This window comes from Indicator indicator, chromosome Z, assembly GCF_027791375.1.
Source record: "Indicator indicator isolate 239-I01 chromosome Z, UM_Iind_1.1, whole genome shotgun sequence".
Taxonomy (NCBI): domain Eukaryota; kingdom Metazoa; phylum Chordata; class Aves; order Piciformes; family Indicatoridae; genus Indicator; species Indicator indicator.
Window position 1 is genome coordinate 18650185 of NC_072053.1, and position 20272 is coordinate 18670456.

The following is a 20272-nucleotide window of genomic DNA, read 5'->3' on the forward strand; positions in this document are numbered from 1 at the left end:
AGTGCCCAAGACTGGAGGTCCATGATGGCTGCAAGGAATGCCAACCCTCAGTTCTGCTCCCTCTGGTATCACTCAGAGACATGTAACCTGCTCTGATGGGGTGTGACCATGGGACCCCAGCCCACCATCCAGCCTTCCCTTATGCTGCATGAGGGGCTGCATACTGAGCACCTCAACACCACTCAGCAGGGCACATCCTGGGGGAGCTTCCATTACTGCAGCCATATGTCTCACACCCTTCCTGCTCCTAAAAAACTCCCAGCCCATGCCCTGGCAGAGGTTTGTCCAAGGCTCTGGATTGGGCCTCTTTGTAGTTGAAGACAAATGCTGGTTTTGGGCTCTGCTGCTAACAGCTGGTGTGGCTGTCTCTTGACAGACTCAAGGATTTCCTGCCCAAGGAGTACATCAAGCAGAAAGGGGAGCGCAAGATTTTCATGGTATGTACAGGGGAAGATGTTGAGACCTGGGCTTCTTGTTCCCCCTCACCGGAAGTGGAATCTGCTCTTGCCTCTGGAGGCAGCATATAGCAGCTTGCTGGGAGAGAGACAGTAACAGGAAGCTGTAGGTGGTCAGACATGGCAGCTCCTGAGGTCATAGGTCAGAGCGATTCTGTAGCAAGGGATACTGTAGCAAGGGTGGGCATGGGATGCTGGTGGGGAGAACCTGTGACAGGGCAGTGGTGGCACAGCCAGGTGCCTGTGGAGCTAGTGTGGTATTCTGTCTTTGCTGTTGCAGGCCCACAAGAACTGTGGGAACATGACTGAGATTGAGGCCAAAGTTCGCTATGTGAAACTTGCCCGTTCCCTCAAGACCTATGGGGTCTCTTTCTTCCTGGTCAAGGTAAAACAGCACCTTCCCTGGCCAAAATTTCCCTTCTCCAGCATCTCACCACTTGTGAGATGCTGCTACCGCCTCAACCCACATTGCTTCAGTTATCACTGCATCCCCACTGTTTGCCTGTCCTTGGCTTTCAAGGTGCTCTGTCTTCCCACTTCTTGTTTTTCTCCTGCCCTTTTCAAGCCCCATCTCATGGTTGTCAACACCTGAAAGTGTGATGTTGGAAGTGTCAGATAGCCAGGAGAGGCTTTAAACATCTCTACCTCGGTGGATATATCCTGGGGTAGGCCCACAACCTTTCTGTTGTGGCCCACAGGAGAAGATGAAGGGGAAGAATAAGCTGGTGCCACGGCTGCTGGGGATCACCAAGGAGTGTGTGATGCGTGTGGATGAGAAGACCAAGGAGGTGATTCAGGAGTGGAACCTGACCAACATCAAGCGTTGGGCAGCCTCACCCAAGAGCTTCACCTTGGTAAGGATCAGCCTGGTCTTCCACCCCTGCTTCCTAGTGGTGCCCCTGTGGAGGGCTGCTCTCATGCTGACCCCTCTCTTGGGTACTGCACCACAGTGGGACAGCCTGGCCCTCCTCTGGTGCCTCTTCTGGCATTTGTTTCTGAGGCCAGTGCTCAGGTGCTTAGCGCATACCAGAGGGGCTCAGGATGGCAGCCAGTGCCCTGCCGCGGTTCTACCCTGTGCCGTGCCATTGCAGGATTTTGGAGATTACCAGGATGGTTACTACTCAGTGCAGACGACAGAGGGGGAGCAGATCGCCCAGCTGATCGCTGGCTACATCGATATTATCCTAAAAAAGGTGAGGCTGTGCTGAGAGGGGCTCTGATAAGCACCTCCTCTTTGGAGATATGTGCAGGGTGCCCTTTACTGCTGCCTCGAGACAGCCATTGGCACATGTTGCTGTTGGGCGAGCTGGAGACAGGGCAGGCAGCCTCGTGGCTCTGATACAGTGCCTGGGCTGCAGGAGGAGGGTAAGGTATGTGCTTGCTGACATGTTTTCTCTTTCTATGTGCAGAAAAAGAGCAAAGACCACTTTGGATTGGAGGGGGATGAGGAGTCCACCATGCTGGAAGACTCTGTGTCTCCAAAGAAGTAAGTCCTCCAGGAGTAAGTTAGCTGCCAAGCAGAATTTGAATGGAGAGCAGGTTACAGGCCAGGGCTGCAGCACAGCATGTCCGGAGGAAGACCTGCTACTCCTTCAGGGACAGCACTTCCACAGAGCCTGGTGCTGGCACTGTGGGCATCACTTGACCTGGCATTTATTCCCATTTCAGGTCAACTGTCTTGCAGCAGCAGTTCAACCGTGTAGGCAAGGCAGAGCTGGGCTCAGTGGCCCTGCCAGCCATCATGCGGACAGGGGCTGGAGGGCCAGAAAACTTCCAGGTAGGCACGATGCCACAGCCCCAACTGCAAATCACCAGTGGCCAGATGCACCGAGGACATATGCCTCCCCTGGTAAGTGCTCTCTTTGTCTTCCACAGGGCACAAATTCTGTGAAGTTCCCACTGGGTTTGTGCAGACCTGTCCACATGGGTCCATGGCTGCGTGCTGGCTCGCCATGAAGAGCAGGGGTTCTGTACTGCTGGCCTGGCTGAGCTGAGCTGAACTCTGGCTGGGTTCTCCTATACCCACTCTGCAAATTTGAGCTTTACCCCGGTGTTTACCTCTGACAGCTGCAGTCTCTCCTTCTGGCTGAGTGGCCCCAAGCTGCTGTGCCTGGCTAGTCCCCCCAGTTCTGTGGTTTGCCCACAGCATTGTGCCTGGCTTCAGTGCCACCTATGTCCTCTGCAGCTGAAGGAGCTCTTGGAAAAGGCCATGAAAGGGCTGTTTTCTTTGGTCCCACTCATCTTGCTGTGTCATTTGCCATAAAACCCATATGGGGTCCCACTGCCTCTGCTTCCCACTCCCCAAGAGATGCTTAACTGTGAGACTCACTTGTACCAGTGGTGGGATGAGGCATTTCCTAGTAGTATGTGCAGAAGAGAGATCCCCTTTTTGCTAGGTCCACCCTGCTCTGTGAAAACATCTACCTAGAGCACAGGCATCAATAGCATATTACACTGTTGCAGGGGACCATGAGCCAAATATTTAAACCTAGATACTGATCCTTTGATGTACCTCGATCTGTCTCTCTTGCAGACTTCAGCCCAGCAAGCCCTGACTGGTACCATCAACTCCAGCATGCAGGCTGTACATGCAGCCCAGGCCACACTGGATGACTTCGAGACCTTACCACCTCTTGGGCAGGATGCTGTGAGTTACTGAGTGGAAGCAGGCTGTTGAGGGGGACCTTGTTGGAGGTCATTGGCTGGGCTGGGTGAGGCTGGCCACATTCCCAGGAAAGGTGTCAGCAGCTCCTGGAAAGATCTGCTTCTTGCAAGGAGATAGAGTTATATCCCACAATGGGGACAGTAGCAAAGAAAACATTTGGTCATGTTGCTTGATCGGGATGGGCTGGGGAGTTTTGTATGGTCACATCTCTTCCTTATTTCTTGTCTCCTCTTTCCTGCATCTCCCTGTGAACATGAGCGCAGTTACTCACCGCCTCCACCATCTTTTCCTGACCCTCTTTTCTCCATTTCAGGCATCTAAAGCTTGGCGCAAAAACAAGATGGATGAATCAAAGCATGAGATTCACTCCCAAGTGGATGCTATCACTGCTGGCACAGCCTCAGTGGTCAACCTCACTGCAGGTATGTGGAGGGCTAGAGAAGAGACCTGTTGCTGAGTAAAGCTTCGTCTCTGTTGTCTGGCTAGAAGTAGTGGCTTCTGCCCTCCATCAGAGATTGGACGAGCCAGCCTGCCCTAGCTAGAGCTAAATCAACTTCAGCTTCTGCTAGTGTCTCTGTAGAGCTGGCCATGCCCCTGCAGCTGACTTTCCTTCCTTTTAGCTCTCTCCCTGTGACTAGCTCAGTCCTTCCTCGTAATCTTTGGTTGACCAGCCATCCAACCAGGAACATGTTGTCTGGTCCCTACCATAGCTCCAGGCACAGTCATGGCACAGTAGAGGTCTCTTTCTGCAGGCTGTCCTACCCAAACTCAACCTTACAGAGTTTAGGAGTTCCCTAGTCCCAGGAAGGAGAACCACATCAGTTACAGATGCAAGAAGGCTCTTGAAGCATCGCTTACAGTGTGTGCATCCCGTCCTGACTTGTCTCCTCCCTCTTCAGGGGATCCAGCAGACACAGACTACACTGCAGTGGGCTGTGCAGTCACCACCATCTCTTCCAACCTGACTGAGATGTCCAAGGGCGTGAAGCTGCTGGCCGCTCTGATGGAGGACGAGGGAGGGAATGGGAGGCAGCTTCTGCAGGCAGCCAAGAACCTGGCGAGCGCTGTTTCGGACCTGCTGAAAACAGCACAGCCTGCCAGTGCTGAGGTGGGAGCAGGAAGGGGCTGTGTGGCTGAGAGTAGGGTTGGAAGCCAAAGGGAACCATTGAGTAAGGTTTTAGGTCTTGTTTGCAAGCCCAGTGTTGATTCTGCCTTGTTCCCTGCAGCCTCGCCAGAATCTCCTGCAGGCTGCTGGACTTGTGGGCCAGACCAGTGGGGAGCTGTTGCAACAAATCGGGGAGAGCGACACTGATCCACGATTCCAGGTAGCAACCAGGGACACCCACTCCCTAAAACCATCAGCCTTTGCACGGGACCTGGCAGGAGGACTCTGGGCTGAAGCTTAGCCAGTGCCCAGCAGTGACTTTGCTGGGGTGGGGGGGAACAGGCCATAGCCCTTCTCTATCTCTAGAGCCACTGTGATATAATGCTTCTTATCTTGTGGATTTCCATGTAGATCTCAGAAAGCCGGCGTGCTTGGATCCTGCCAGCCTCTGACCCAAAGACGGTAAAAGGGGACTGTAGGCATGGCTTGGTGGTCCTTGTTCTTTCCAGTGTCAGGGGCACTCCTCTGGGGACTACCAGCTGAACTCTTTGGAGATGGGCTCTTGTCAAAAATCTGCTTTTTTGGTGGTTGGCTCTCAAAAGTCCATGCACTCGGGTTGCTGCTTGGGTGGTGCTGTGCTGGGAGTATTCCCTTGCAGCCACCTTGGCTTCTGCTTGTCGCTCCCTGCCTGTAGGAGCTATGTGCCTGCCTCCATCAAAGACTTATTGTTGCTGGAGGGAGGTGGTTTGTTTTGCCCAGAATGACTTCATTGAGCTTGCTTTCCCACAATGGTGCTTTCCAGCATTTAGGGAGGTAGCGCACCATACTGGGGAGGATCCAGCTGTGCTATAGATCAAAACAGACTCCTGAAAGAAAGAATTTCTGTTTGTGGTGTCTACACACAGACTCAGCATAAGCAGAAAAGCCTGGACAGATAGCCAAGGGGAGCAGAAAAGCTAACACCTGAACAGGCTGGCTGGCAGTGCCAGGGCAACGCAGTCCCAAAGGGCAGTTTTAGAACCTGGAACACATGAAGCAGGATGCTGTGCCTCCCAGCTGCCAGACCCGAGTGTATCTACTTCCCTTTTCAGGCTTGGATGCAGCTATCTGGGGACTGTGGAGCTGGGTGCATGTACTCTCTGGTCTTTCCTGCTGCCTGGAGAGGTGGCGGATTGTAGTGCGAGTAGTCTTGTCTCGCAGGAGATGAGGGGATGCTGTGACAGTGCTGGCTTGGTAGCTGGAGGCTTAGTTGCCACAAGGTGTGGGGCTGCTTGCTGTGATCACATGCTTGGCAGAATTCCGGATCAGGCAGGCAGAGCACTGCCCTGCCTACCAAGGTCTTTGCCCTAGGGCCTTTTCTGTCTAGTGCTGGTGCTGCCAGCTTTCACTGGCAGCATGCCACAGGATCCTGAAGGCTGCAGTGTGCCATCAGTTCTGATGTCCTGTGGGAAAGTAGTTTGCTATGTGCTGGTCTCTGCTTGTTGGGTGCCAGCAGCGCAGCCCCATGCCTTCCCCACCACCCCTCTGGGGAGAAGAGGCTGGTTGCTCTGTCTTAACTCTCCTTTCTTCTCATTCTCCTGGGAATGACAGCAGATGTTTAGCCTGTCACAGACAAGCTAGAAAATAGCTGGTATGCCTGCAGTGTGGATGACCAGTGTAGGTAGCATCTCTTGCTTGCCTCTTGCTGGTAGGGTGAGGCTGTGGGCAGACAGCTGTCCCCACTGTGGTTGTGCCATGACCAGCTTGCCCCTGCCTTTTGGCAGTAAGGCTTTGTTATTTTTTGCCATTTTTGCACCCCGTGCAAAGCCGAGCAGTGATGGCAATGCCTTGCAGCAGGTTGTTGCTGTGGTACAGTTGTTAGGAACTTGGCATGGGTTGTTCCCTGGGGAATAGCCAGTGACTGTAGATGTTGGGGTGATGCTGAGTAGTGCCCAAGCTGCTCTGGGTGTTTCATGGTGGTGCCATGGTGCAGGCTGTAGATCAGGGCCATGCTGCAGCCTCATCGATGGTTGTAGCACACAGTAGATATGGGGTCACGGTGGTCCCAGCCACTCCAGGTGTTCATGCTACTGGTGCTAGGACAGTGGATGAAAGGTCCCCCAAAAACTCATGTTTCTTCCCAATGAATACTGCACAAGAGTCCTGTGGGCAGCTGCCAGTGCTCCCTCTGCTGTGGCTTCTTTGCTGACCCTCTCCATTCTCACCAGGACATGCTCATGCAGCTGGCAAAGGCAGTGGCCAGCGCTGCTGCTGCGCTGGTGCTCAAAGCCAAGAATGTGGCTCAGAAAACAGAAGACTCAGCACTGCAGACGCAGGTGATCGCTGCAGCCACCCAGTGTGCCCTCTCCACCTCCCAGCTGGTAGCCTGCACCAAGGTAAGCACCGAAGTCAACCCTTGTCTTTACATGGTGTGCTGGTTTAGGGCCAGACAGATCGTCTGTTGCCCCCGAAAGGGACAAAAGAATGAGACTCACACAAACGGATTGGAGAGTGATGGAAAGTTTAAATGGAAAAGCAATTGGTGAAGCTACAGAGAACTACAAACTACAAAGCATAGTGACAAAGAGTATCCCAAAGCGTACAGAACCCCTCACAGAATTCCCAAAGGCTTCCCAATCCTTCCCTTCTTCCCACCTAAGGGTAAACCCAAACCCCCCAGGGCTCTTTCTTCCCCCTCCCGCTGCTAGGCAAGTCTCAGGCTGGCCAGGTCTGAGACTGCCCCCCCTCCATTCTCCTCCTGGCATTAGGCCTAGACAGGCCTAAGAGGCCTTGAGGATACTCCCCCAGCATTACCCGATAAGAGAGGACATCTCCCAGGGGAGCAGAGAGGGAAGAAAGAGGAAGAGAATGACTTTGCAGATGGCCTTATAGGGTGCAGGATTTATGGGTAGAAATATGTCGTTTCCTGTGTCCACCCCTGTGGGTGGGCACCCAGGACACCAGAGGTGTATCTCATGCGGCAGTGGCAGGGGGCACCCAGCCTAAACTGCCACACGTGGGTGCAAGCATCACCTGGCTAGTGGCAACTCCATGGTGAAGGCACATATGTGCCAGGACTGCACATCCTCAGGTGGGACATAAGGGTATGGCAGCAGAAGCATGGGCTGCCTCAGGCTGAGATCTCTGTCACTGTGTCTAAGCCCTGGATATGCTCTTTGGAGGAGCAGAAGCTGGGGACAGCTGTTCCTGAATAGCTCTTACAAGGAGCCCAGCATGCTCTCTACCCAGTCTTTGTCCTTCCCTCCAGGTGGTGGCTCCCACAATCAGCTCCCCGGTCTGCCAAGAGCAGCTGATTGAGGCAGGCAAGTTGGTGGCCAAGTCGGCAGAGGGCTGTGTGGAGGCCTCTAAGGCAGCCACCAACGATGACCAGCTCCTGAAGCAGGTGGGGGTGGCGGCCACAGCCGTCACCCAGGCCCTAAATGACCTGCTGCAGCACATCAAGCAGCACGCTTTGGGCGGGCAGCCCATCGGGCGCTACGACCAGGCCACTGATACCATCCTCAACGTCACCGAGAACATATTCAGCTCCATGGGTGATGCTGGTGAGAGCAGCTAAATGGCACCTGGAATAGGTGAATGGGGAGGTACTGGGGAGCTCATGGGACTTGCTAACAGGCCACCCTTCCTTTCTGCCCCAGGGGAAATGGTACGTCAGGCTCGTATTCTGGCCCAGGCCACCTCCGACCTTGTCAATGCCATCAAAGCTGATGCAGAGGGAGAGACAGACCTGGAGAACTCACGCAAGCTGCTGAGTGCAGCCAAGATCCTGGCTGATGCCACTGCCAAGATGGTGGAGGCTGCAAAGGTCAGCAGTGTGGGGGAAGATGGATGCTGGCTTTGGTCCCCTGCCCCATCTTACGCCATCAGCTCAGTGTCGTGGAGGGGCCTAGCCCTTGGGTAGGGGATCAGTCTTGCAACGAGCTGAGGACCTGTGCAGCAGAGTGGGTCTCCTCCTGTAGCTGTGGGTGGTAGCAGAGGAGCTGTTGGCTCTTTTGAGTTTTCCCAGAGAGGCTTTGGACATCTCTGGCACCACAGGCAACCAGACTGCCTGAGGATGTGCCCCAGTGTCAGACTACAGCACAGCTGCTGCTTCAGAAGTGCGAGGGACCTTATGGCTCTTGTGAGGTATGGTGGATTTCCTCTTTCTCCAGGGAGCTGCAGCCCATCCAGACAGTGAGGAGCAGCAGCAGCGGTTGCGTGAGGCAGCAGAGGGGCTCCGCATGGCGACCAATGCTGCAGCCCAAAATGCCATCAAGAAGAAGCTTGTGCACAAACTGGAGGTGAGATGCCGCACAGAAGGGGCCACAAAGGACAAGCAGACACTGCGTGAATGAGACTTGTTTGGGAGCCCCTATATCCCTCTGCTTTCCAGAGGGCTGGAAGTCCTTTTCATGGACAGTGTTGGTGCTGCTCTGCATAGAGGGCTCTGGGGTTGCTTCAGTGTCACAAGCAGAAGTATGAGTGGGGAAGTTGAGCCCTGGTCCACATCAGAGGGCCTCAGGGCAGGTTGCCCTGGTGGCAGTGCTAACCCATACCTCCTCCATTCCAGCACGCAGCCAAACAAGCTGCTGCCTCTGCTACCCAGACCATCGCCGCCGCGCAGCACGCTGCCTCCTCCAACAAGAACCCTGCTGCACAGCAGCAGCTGGTGCAGAGCTGCAAGGTAAGAGCCCAGGCCTGATCCTGACATCTCCTGTACTTCCACATCTTTTCTTCCATCAGCTATGCCAGGCTGCAGTGGGCAGACAAGACCTTAGAATCCTCACACAGCTGGTCTGGAAGCTGATCTTTTGGTCACTGGTCTTCTGTCTGAGCCTCTTCAGTGACTCTCCTCTCTGGCAGGTGGTGGCAGAGCAGATCCCGATGCTTGTGCAGGGCGTACGAGGAAGCCAATCTCAGCCAGATAGCCCCAGTGCACAGCTGGCTCTCATTGCTGCCAGCCAGAACTTCCTACAGGTACACGTGCTGCCCAGAGCTCCCCTCACCAGCTCTGGCAGTACACCTTTCCTGCTGTGTCTGAGCCTCCCAAAATATTGGGAAACCTGCTGCACATGGGCAGAAGAAAAGTGCTCTGTATTTGTCCCCTTCTCACAATTTCTTTTTCTTCTGGCCTGGCAGCCTGGTGGGAAGATGGTAGCTGCAGCGAAGGCTACTGTCCCCACCATCACAGACCAAGCTTCTGCGATGCAACTCAGCCAGTGTGCCAAGAACTTGGCTGCAGCTCTGGCTGAGCTCCGCACAGCTGCCCAGAAGGTGAGAGGCTGGGTCATGACCCACAGCAGGATCCTGGACAGCAGAGGCAGGACAATGGAGATGGTCCAGTGGCACATCTTAGTCTCTGCTGCAGCAGCATGAGCTCACTGGTCACCTTAATCACCTTCCCTTCTTCCTTACTGCAGGCTCAGGAGGCTTGTGGACCTTTGGAGATAGATTCTGCACTGGGCCTGGTGCAGAGCCTGGAGAGAGACCTGCAGGAAGCCAAGGCAGCAGCTCGTGATGGCAAGCTCAAGCCTCTACCAGGGGAGACGGTGAGGGCACATGGAAGGGTGGCAGAGGGTGACACGGGGTGAGCATTGGGTGGAGAAGCCATGGGGCTGGGATTGCAACCCACCAGTATGGCCCACTGACACTCCTACAGATGGAGAAGTGTGCCCAGGACCTGGGGAACAGCACAAAAGCCGTCAGCTCCGCCATTGCTCACCTGCTGGGAGAGGTGGCCCAGGGCAATGAGAACTACACAGGTACTAGTCTCTGTGCCATAACTGGGAGAAGGGAGGAGGCCATGCCAGCAGCCACTGACTCCTCTGTCTCCCCAGGGATAGCTGCCCGAGAAGTGGCCCAGGCCCTGCGCTCACTCAGCCAGGCTGCCCGCGGTGTAGCAGCCAGCACCCCTGACCCTCAGGCACAGAGTGCCATGCTGGAGTGTGCCAGTGACGTTATGGATAAAGCCAACAACCTCATTGAGGAGGCACGGAAAGCAGTGGCCAAGCCTGGTGATCCAGAGAGCCAGCAGCGTCTGGCCCAGGTAATGGGGGCAAGGATCCCAGTGCCTTCCACCAGCCCATGGGAAGAGTGTGGTTCTGACTGAGGGATGGTGACCTCTCTTTCTTCCTCTGCAGGTGGCCAAGGCAGTGTCACAGGCACTGAGTCGCTGTGTCAACTGCCTGCCAGGTCAGCGGGACGTGGATGCTGCCATCCGTGTGGTTGGAGAGGCCAGCAAGAGGCTGCTCGCAGATTCGGTGAGCTGAGCAGAGCTGGGAGGGGAAGGAGGGAAGCCTCAAAGGGACGTGAGCTGGTCTGTCCACATCAGCTTCCTCTGTAGCACATACCCAAACATGTGCCAGACCTTCTTTTGTCTCCTCTTTGTCTCTCTAATTTCTCTCCCTTCTTCCAGTTCCCTCCCAGCACCAAGAGCTTCCAGGAGGTGCAGAGCCAGCTGAACCAGGCAGCCGCCGGGCTCAACCAGTCTGCCAATGAGCTGGTGCAGGCATCACGTGGTACTCCTCAAGACCTGGCAAAGTCCTCTGGCAAATTTGGGCAGGACTTCAATGAATTCCTGCAGGCAGGAGTAGAGATGGCCAGTCAGTCCCCGGTGAGAGCAAACGCCTGTTGGGGAATCATGGCTAGAGCTGAGGGGTTTGGGATGCCTGAGAAGGTGACCGACCACAAGCAGGGTGACTGGGCAGCAGTGTTTAGGGTAGCTGTGACCAGTGCAGCCAGTGAGGTGGGGTCTGGAGCTGTGCAAAATGGCAACAGCAGGGAGAAAGTGGCTTGGGTTTGTTCAGCAAGCATTGCCTCTGTATCTTTGCTGTTGGCGGACAAGTTAGATGAAGTGAACCAGCTCAGCCTGAAAATTGCTGGAGAATACCCATGGTGGGTGTGGAGCTTGGAAGCCTGCTACAGGTAACTCTTCTTGGCTCTTTGCAGAATAAGGAAGACCAGGCACAGGTGGTGTCAAATCTGAAGAGCATCTCCATGTCCTCCAGCAAGCTGCTGCTGGCTGCCAAGGCACTGTCTGCCGACCCTGCGGCCCCCAACCTCAAGAACCAGCTGGCAGCAGCAGCACGGTAGGAGGAACTACTCCCTGGGAGCTGTTTGTTCTGTCAGTGGGACCAAGTGGTGGAGCTGGCGTTGATCTGTGTGTCTTTCTCCCTTGTTTCCGGCAGGGCTGTGACTGACAGCATTAACCAGCTGATCACCATGTGCACCCAGCAGGCGCCAGGCCAGAAGGAGTGTGACAACGCCTTGCGGGAGCTGGAGGTGAGAAACCACATGTTGATGAGGCAGTGGAGGGCTCAGATTATTGGGTGTGGAGGTGGGAGCCGCACCCACTATGTGAGGGGCAGGAGGGAGCAAAGAGGTGCAAGTGGAGGGCATGGACCTTTGCCTTGGATGTGACACCTGTGTCCCTGCAGACGGTGAAGGAGCTGTTGGAGAATCCCACTCAGACTGTCAATGATATGTCCTATTTCAACTGCCTCGACAGCGTCATGGAGAACTCCAAGGTGAGGCATGAGATTTGGAGAAGAATGGAGAGGGTTTGGGAAGGATGTGGGGTAAAGGGAAAGGTGCCTCCTCCATTGATGAGGTACACTGAACTCTCAGCCTGGGAGCACTGCAGGAGGTCATCTCCATAACCAGTGGGTGGCATGTCCTGCAGGTGCTGGGTGAGTCCATGGCTGGCATCTCCCAGAACGCCAAGAACAGCAAACTGCCTGAATTTGGCAACTCCATCAGTGCCGCCTCCAAAGCTCTCTGTGGGCTGACGGAGGCAGCTGCCCAGGTGAGATGTGCTCGGTCCCAGCACTGAGCATTACCCTGGTACACAGTTGCCATGTGCATCCCTCCCAAGTCCTTCCAAGCCTGGCTGTGTGGGATGGTGTTGCCTGCACCCTCTGCAGCCAGTGCCTGCTCTGAACCTCCCCTCTGTGTGCAAGCTCTCTCACCACCTCTGTTGTACTTCCAGGCTGCCTACCTCGTAGGGGTCTCAGACCCCAACAGCCAGGCTGGACAGCAGGGCTTGGTAGATCCCACTCAGTTTGCTAGAGCTAACCAAGCCATCCAGATGGCCTGCCAGAACCTAGTGGATCCTGCATGCACCCAGTCACAGGTGAGTATGAGTTGGGACAACATTATTGGGAATTTTCTTGCACAAAACAGGGTATAAGGCTAGTCAGACCTGTGTCACAAGAGTTGGGTCAGGATTATTACTAGTGTCTCACGAGGCCCCGTCAGCTGTACTGGGAACCATCTGGCAGCTTCGATGCAACAGTGAGAATCCAGACTGGAAGTTTGCAGGACCTTGGCGGTCCTTCGTTCCCCAGAGGGGCCCCTCTTCTCACTGGTGCCCAACATGGAGCTGGCAGGAAGGGAAATCTGCTAGAATGGGTAGCCTTGGTAGATCCATCTCACATTGCTCTTCCCTGAAGGTGCTGTCAGCAGCCACCATTGTAGCAAAGCACACCTCAGCTCTGTGCAACACGTGCCGCCTGGCCTCCTCCCGCACTGCCAATCCTGTGGCCAAGCGCCAGTTCGTCCAGTCAGCCAAGGAAGTGGCCAACAGCACAGCCAACTTGGTGAAGACCATCAAGGTATGGCCTGTCTGCTGGGGTACTACGGTGGGGATGGGATTTGGGGTATGGTTGGGTGTTGGGTTAACTGCTCTTATTTCTCCTCGCCAGGCCCTGGATGGCGAATTCAACGATGAGAATCGGGAGCGGTGTCGTGCTGCCACCGCTCCTCTCATAGAGGCCGTGGATAACCTGACAGCCTTTGCCTCCAACCCAGAGTTTGCCACTGTTCCTGCTCAGATCAGCCCAGAGGTGGGATGCCACAGGGACAGAGCTCGTGTGGCCTGGCTGTAGGGTTGGGATGAAGCGTCCCTTCTCCTAAGTTTGGGATGGAGTGCCAATGTGGGGCTAGAGTCTTAGGGGAGTGTGATAGGGAGGTTGGCATCAAACCTTGAACAGGCTTGCTCCAAGGTGAGGGTCACAGGAGCTGGGGTAACTTCCCAAGCACAGTCCCTCGTACATGACACTGATCTGTCATCTCTTCTTGCAGGGGCGCAGAGCAATGGAACCCATTGTCTCTTCGGCCAAGACCATGCTGGAGAGTTCTGCTGGCCTCATCCAGACTGCTCGCTCTCTGGCTGTCAACCCCAAGGACCCACCACAGTGGTCAGTGCTAGCTGGCCACTCTCGCACTGTCTCAGACTCCATCAAGAAACTAATCACCAACATGAGGTGAGGAGAGTCTTGCATGCTTGCCGTGGTCCTGTCCATGCTAGCAGGTACCCCCGCACTGAATGAGTGTTCTTGGGGATGTTTTGGCTCATTGCCTCCTTGGCTGCTGCCAGCAGGGAGAGGCCAAGGGGTGGGACAGAAGATGCTGGCCCTCTTGACTTGCACAGGAGCTGCTCCTGCAGCCTTTGCATGGGTTTATGGGAATGCATGCTGGTGTGCCTGGGTTTCATGAGGCTGAGCTGCCCTAAAGCCCAGGAGAGGGGTCCTGCTCCTCACCATCACTGGCCAACACTGTGGGCAAAGGGGTGGAATAGCACCTTTCAGCACTGGGTTGATCCATGGGTCGTGCAGGGACAAAGCTCCAGGACAGCGGGAGTGTGACGAGGCCATCGACGTCCTGAATAGATGCATGCGGGAGGTGGACCAGGCCTCCCTTGCAGCCATCAGCCAGCAGCTGGCTCCTCGAGAAGATATCTCACAGGAGGTGGGTTGTGACTGTGCCGCTGTAAGCTTAACAGAGCAGGCATGCTTCCCCCAGCTACGGTGGCACACAGTGACCGCAGCCCTGCTGCACCCTCACACAGTGCCCTCTCTTTGCAACAGGCTTTACACAACCAGATGATCACGGCTGTCCAGGAGATCAGCAACCTGATTGAGCCCGTGGCCAGCGCAGCACGGGCTGAGGCCTCACAGCTGGGACACAAGGTAACACAGGCATGGGGAGCTGCTGTCCAGGCACTCAGTGCACATGAAGGAGCCCATGGTGGGAGAAGAGGTACAAGTTAGCAAGGGCTGGAAGCGGCTGGTGCTGATATTGTTCTGTTCTGCTCTAGGTGTCCCAGATGGCTCAGTACTTTGAGCCGCTCATTATGGCGGCTATCGGTGCTGCCTCCAAAACACCCAATCACCAGCAGCAGATGAACCTCCTGGACCAGACCAAAACACTGGCCGAGTCGGCCTTGCAGATGCTCTACACAGCCAAGGAGGCTGGTGGGAATCCCAAGGTGAGCAGGAGGGGCATGTGTCAGTGGTGTGCTGCCCTTTTCATGTGGGTGCTGCATGGTGCATGCATGGGATTGCCAGACATAGAAACCTGGGTTAAGTTCAGCATCCCTGTCAGGAGCAGAGCTACTGCCCACCTTCCCTCACTCTGGCTCTTCCTTGCAGCAAGCTGCCCACACACAGGAGGCTCTGGAGGAGGCCATGCAGATGATGAAGGAAGCAGTGGAGGACCTGACCACCACCCTGAATGAGGCAGCCAGTGCTGCAGGTGTTGTGGGTGGTATGGTGGACTCCATCACCCAGGCCATCAACCAGGTGAGAAGAGTGGACTAGACCTGAGGAAAACTCAGAATCAAACCCTGCAAGGTCTTTGTGCTGACACTGGAGTGAATTTCCTGATGGTATCTTGCAGCTGGATGAGGGGCCAGTGGGTGAGCCAGAGGGGACATTTGTGGACTACCAGACCACAATGGTGAAGACAGCCAAGGCCATCGCAGTGACTGTGCAGGAAATGGTGGGTAGAAGCAAGCACCACTGCAGAAGGTGCTGCTGGCCACTCAGGCAGGGCAGCTGCCCTCCTTTCTTGCTCATCCTAATGCAGGACTCCTCCAACCCCTGCTTTTCTTCCATTGGCAGGTCACTAAATCCACCACCAACCCAGACGAACTGGGCACACTGGCCAACCAGCTCACCAATGACTATGGGCAGCTGGCACAGGAGGCCAAGCCAGCTGCACTCACCGCTGAGAATGAGGAGGTGCGAGCATGGGGGCAGTGCTAGAGCATGCAGTGGGGTAGAGCAGGGTCTGCTGGAGTGAGAGAGCAGAGGGCGAGGGCATTTGAACCTCACATCAGAGCTAGGGACAGGCAGCTTTCACACCTCTGCAACATGCTGTGGAAATGTGGAGCAAACCCATGTTTCCTTTTTCCTCTTCCTGATTGGGAGGGTGGGGCTGCCTGGTGTTTTGCGGTGGGTGTATGGATGTGGGCCTTAGTTTCCTGCTGGCTCTCTCACACACATTCCTCTCTAGATTGGCTCCCACATCAAGCACCGGGTGCAGGAGCTAGGTCATGGCTGCGCTGCCCTGGTCACCAAGGCTGGAGCTCTGCAGTGCAGCCCCAGTGATGCCTATACCAAGAAGGAACTGATAGAGAGTGCACGCAAGGTTTCCGAGAAGGTAAGGGAGAGGCAATGGCAGGGTGAGGTTGGAAGGACGCTGGATTGAGCCATGTATCCTTGGAGCCACCACATTATGTTCTTCTCTGATCCTTTTGGGCTCTGCTGGCTCTTTCAGCCATGTTCACCTTTCCTAGCTGGTGGGGAACAGGATGGATCCTCCCTCTCCAAGCACCATAACAGCAGCTGGTGCTGCAATGGGTGTGATATCCAGGTGCTTCCTGCCAACACAATGATGACCTGGCAAGAGAGATTACTTTGCACACTTGTAGCAGCCCAGGGCTCTACAAATCAGCTCTTGCAGTGCTGGGCATAGCATTTGCTGCACCTTCAGACAAACCTGCAACTCATGCTGGATGATGGATCTCCCCTTCAGCTTTTGCTGGTTTGGTGGAAAGCATCTTGTCCATCAGTCAATATGAAGAACACACTTCTGAATAACAGATAAGGAAGTGATAGAGCAGCAAGGCTTATAAGCAAGAGTACAAATGTGGAACAGCTGTTCACAGTGCCTAGTACATGCCTGCATGCTCAGGACCTCCTATAGGTCCTTCCTTTCCAAGACTGCTTTACGTCAGGAAACTTGTTCCCCTGTAAGTGCTTGCTTGGTACAGAAACTTGAGTTTAGCAGCTAAAGAAGAAATGAGCTACAGTGTTCTGATCACCTGTCATGCAACCATTAATCATTTGGAAATTAGCAGAGTCCAGTATCATCTGCCCACCCCCCCACACACACTCCAAGATGGTAGGTGGAAGGTAAAAAATAAAAAGAGAAGCTAAAAAAAGTTGTCCAGACCATGCAATTCCCAATTCCTCTCTTTGATGTGAAGCAGCTCCATGCTGGGAGGTGTCAGAAAACATGTGCAGTGGGGGTTGCCTGAGCCTGCTGTTCTCCCCAGTCTCTCTGCTTGTATCCTGCAGGTGTCTCATGTGCTGGCAGCACTGCAAGCTGGGAATCGCGGGACACAAGCCTGCATCACAGCAGCCAGCGCTGTCTCTGGCATCATTGCTGACCTCGACACCACCATCATGTTTGCCACAGCAGGAACCCTCAACCGGGAGAACTCTGAGACCTTTGCTGATCACAGGTATCCATGGTCTTTGTCTATCCTCTGCTCAGCCAGGGACAAGGAGTCAGACTGTGTCTCATGGCCTCCCATTTTTCTGAGCTATAAAACAGCTCCAAGGAGGCCTACAAGTTCAGGTCACACCAACTCTGTTTCCACTCCAGCTTGTATGTGGAGAAGGCAGAGTCCACAGTCTCTCTATCCCCCAAGGACTCTGTGTGTTTGTAGAGGACTGTGTCTACTCACTCACTTCTCCTCAGGGAGGGCATCTTGAAGACAGCCAAAGCACTGGTGGAGGACACCAAGGTGCTGGTGCAGAATGCCACAGCCAGCCAGGAGAAACTAGCCCAGGCTGCCCAGTCTTCAGTGTCTACCATCACCCGCCTGGCAGAGGTGGTGAAACTTGGTGCCGCCAGCCTGGGATCTGAAGACCCAGAGACTCAGGTGCGTTGACAGATTTGAGGCAAACAGAGACAGCTTGTAGATTGCTTGAAGGAACTGAGGATTGAAAGTATTATGTGGTGCTCTAGTCTGGACTCTGTCATGGAGAGGGCTGGCTGGCCTTGTCTTGTGCTGGATGTTGTGTATATGTATATCCTGTGTGTCCTGGGGTGCCCAAGTTTCCCATTGTTGGGACATACCAGCCTCAGCTTGAGTGTGACTGTAGCAAGCTGTTCTTGTCTTGCTCTCGGCAGGTAGTGCTAATCAATGCTGTGAAGGATGTGGCCAAGGCGCTTGGAGACCTGATTGGTGCCACCAAAGCAGCTGCTGGCAAAGCCGGGGATGATCCTGCTGTCTACCAGCTGAAGAACTCTGCAAAGGTCTGAGCTGGATGCAATGGGAAGGAGGGGGTGGGGCAGATGGCACTGGAGAAAAGACCAGTGGGGTCTTCTCTGCCTGTCTAGGCACATGAGGACAACTTGGGGGTAGTCAGGGCAAGGTAGGGGAGAAAGGAGCACCTAAAAGGCGGGGCACAACATGCAGAAGCGGCATTGATGGGAGAACAAGATAAGGTGGTGTAAGTGGAGTGTGGAGACAGGGCCATTTTGGACCAAACCAAGAGAGAGGGACAGGTGCCAGGAGCAGCACAGAGCTTGTGTGGGTCTTCACCGGGCCTTCTCTCTTCCACAGGTGATGGTGACAAATGTTACTTCCTTGCTGAAGACAGTGAAGGCTGTTGAGGATGAGGCCACAAAGGGGACACGGGCACTGGAGGCCACAATAGAGCACATACGTCAAGAGCTGGCAGTGAGTACAGCTGTGACTGTGGCTGCCATCCCACGCACAGGCTGCCCTGTGCCTCACTGCTGCCTCTTGCTTTGCAGGTCTTTTCCTCCCCTGTGCCACCTGCCAAGGTCTCCACCCCAGAGGACTTCATCCGTATGACAAAAGGCATCACAATGGCCACAGCAAAAGCAGTGGCTGCTGGCAACTCGTGTCGGCAGGAAGATGTCATTGCCACAGCCAACCTGAGCCGTCGTGCCATCGCTGATATGCTGCGTGCCTGCAAGGTAGGGCAGGCAGGGGACATGGTCTGTCACAGGTTTATGGGTGGCTGTGGGTACCAGCAGAGATGGAGCTGGATGCGAATCAGAGCTTTCTTGTCTTTGGGTTTCAGGAGGCTGCTTACCACCCAGAGGTGAGCAGGGATGTGCGGCAGCGGGCATTGCGTTTTGGCAAGGAGTGCGCTGATGGCTATCTGGAGCTGCTGGAGCATGTGTTGGTGGTGAGTGTCCACACTCCAGTTCCTGGGTGGGCAGAGTCTGCTCATGGATACCAGGGTGATCCCCAAACTCCAAGATCCTCTGGGCTCTGCACCCCCTTCCACTGAGGTTTTCACATGACTCCCCATCACTACTTGTGCTGGCACAACAACATGGCTGACCCACTGTTGTGGAAGCAGATGTCAGAGATAAGCAGGCTCTGAAGAAAGGTATTTAGATAACAACAGATGGAGATTAATTTGCCATAAGCAGATAGAGGCTGGAAATTTGACAACATGGAAGCAACATCCTGAAGCAGCTTCCAGTAAAAGTGGTGGGTGTGAGAGACTTTAGGAAGTGTGAAAACAGGGCTTGTTAATTTCATAACAGAATGGTAGATGGACACTGCCCACGACAGCAGAGGTGATGACTGCAAACACCAGCTGAACCCTTTTCATTTGGTCTTTATCTATTAATCCTCCCAAGGACTTCAGCTGGCTGCTTTAAATAGCTGTCCTACAAGATTAGTGTAGTTTACAGAAAGCAAATTAAGACCATAGAGCAGTAGAAAAAAATCCACTGAGGTTCTCCCAGTGATTTCCATTCTTGGCAAAATTACAGGGACGAGTCAACACTGGTGGGATGTGCAGACCCACCTTGTGGAACTCCTAGAGCCCTCAGTCGGGGGAGGGCAAAGACTGAGAGCAGTCAGCTCCATGACAAGGTTTCACTGACCTGATTAGAAGGGCTGGGTGAAAGTCTGCCACTCAGGTTTAGCGGATGCAAGGCAGTGGAACTCAGACTGTGGTTTCCTGCAGGGAAAGCCCCTTTATGCAGAGGGTAACCAACACTGGCAGTACAAAGAGGAGGTGGGCAGGAATTGGTGGCTAGAAAGTGAACTTGGATGGAGGACAAGTCAAAAGGTGGTTTATCTGCAGGAGGGGAGCAGTAAGTTTTCCATGTTCTGCACCTAGATCAAACGTCTCTCTGGAAGATGCTTTAGCATGTAAGTCATGGCAGCCAAGGCTGGAGTGCTAAGAACTGCTCTGGCTGACCTGTTAGCAGATGATTGGGCTAGTGACTTCATGTGGCAGTGCCTGAGGCCCAGCCTACTTGCAGGAACACACTTGGCTGTGTTTTGGGTGTAACCGTCCAGCTACTCTGTGGTGTCTCTTGAATACTGTACATTGGTACGTCCCATGAAACATCCACCCAAGGTGCATCTTAGTAAACTCGTAGCCTCCAGGGTGCTTTCAGCTATGGAAAGAAACCATTTGGCAGTTTTAAACACATTGTTGGAGCAGATAGAAGACTTAATGATGTGGCATTTGTATAGTCTCAATGTACTTAAGAGGGCAAACTAGCCAATCAGCTCAGGGACTCGGAGCATCTTTGCAGCTCTGGTGTGCATGTGTAGCTCTGGCAACTCTGCTGGGATGACCTCACACAAGTCCCATATTGTGTCAGTGTGAGCTGAAATTCCCCCCCCCACCGACAATAACCAGGCTAGCCCAGTCTGGAAGCAAATGAAAAGCTGTATTTACAAGCAGATGAAATGCAATGAATATGTACAAATATACAAAATTCACAACATTTACAAATATATACAATCAACAGAAAAGCACAACCGATCTCCCTTTGCTTCCCCCCAAGGGGACCCTCCCAAAGGGGCCTCCCTCTCCCAGGAGCTTCCCCCCCAGACCCCCCTGGACAGAGAAGCAGAGTTTAGTTAGAGCAGAAAGTTGTTAGCTGCCAAGGTCAGTGTGTTATCTTCAGCCAGAAGAGAAGAAGAAACAGCAGCCAGACAGCCCAGCAACTGCCCCCACTGCCGAACGCAGAATGTGCAGAGTGCCCACT

At 54.3% G+C, this 20272-nt stretch overlaps 1 protein-coding gene across 1 annotated transcript in view; it reads left to right on the forward strand.

The window, feature by feature from the left end:
* Positions 1-20272, forward strand: part of TLN1 (talin 1) — a 35943-nt gene that overhangs the window by 9993 nt on the left and 5678 nt on the right. Inside the window, exons 8-50 of the mRNA XM_054397485.1 lie at positions 377-437; positions 736-840; positions 1154-1309; positions 1547-1648; positions 1865-1941; positions 2124-2304; positions 2989-3102; positions 3434-3542; positions 4020-4228; positions 4347-4445; positions 6433-6600; positions 7473-7767; positions 7864-8030; positions 8377-8505; positions 8775-8888; positions 9068-9181; positions 9344-9478; positions 9625-9753; positions 9864-9966; positions 10042-10250; positions 10345-10464; positions 10620-10817; positions 11153-11292; positions 11392-11485; positions 11641-11730; positions 11886-12008; positions 12192-12335; positions 12655-12816; positions 12907-13047; positions 13286-13467; positions 13819-13951; positions 14071-14172; positions 14301-14471; positions 14635-14784; positions 14882-14983; positions 15106-15225; positions 15500-15646; positions 16567-16733; positions 16973-17156; positions 17408-17533; positions 17844-17960; positions 18038-18223; positions 18331-18438. Coding sequence (XP_054253460.1) covers positions 377-437; positions 736-840; positions 1154-1309; positions 1547-1648; positions 1865-1941; positions 2124-2304; positions 2989-3102; positions 3434-3542; positions 4020-4228; positions 4347-4445; positions 6433-6600; positions 7473-7767; positions 7864-8030; positions 8377-8505; positions 8775-8888; positions 9068-9181; positions 9344-9478; positions 9625-9753; positions 9864-9966; positions 10042-10250; positions 10345-10464; positions 10620-10817; positions 11153-11292; positions 11392-11485; positions 11641-11730; positions 11886-12008; positions 12192-12335; positions 12655-12816; positions 12907-13047; positions 13286-13467; positions 13819-13951; positions 14071-14172; positions 14301-14471; positions 14635-14784; positions 14882-14983; positions 15106-15225; positions 15500-15646; positions 16567-16733; positions 16973-17156; positions 17408-17533; positions 17844-17960; positions 18038-18223; positions 18331-18438 — 5983 coding nt within the window. The remainder of the gene's footprint in view (positions 1-376; positions 438-735; positions 841-1153; positions 1310-1546; positions 1649-1864; positions 1942-2123; positions 2305-2988; positions 3103-3433; positions 3543-4019; positions 4229-4346; positions 4446-6432; positions 6601-7472; positions 7768-7863; positions 8031-8376; positions 8506-8774; positions 8889-9067; positions 9182-9343; positions 9479-9624; positions 9754-9863; positions 9967-10041; positions 10251-10344; positions 10465-10619; positions 10818-11152; positions 11293-11391; positions 11486-11640; positions 11731-11885; positions 12009-12191; positions 12336-12654; positions 12817-12906; positions 13048-13285; positions 13468-13818; positions 13952-14070; positions 14173-14300; positions 14472-14634; positions 14785-14881; positions 14984-15105; positions 15226-15499; positions 15647-16566; positions 16734-16972; positions 17157-17407; positions 17534-17843; positions 17961-18037; positions 18224-18330; positions 18439-20272) is intronic.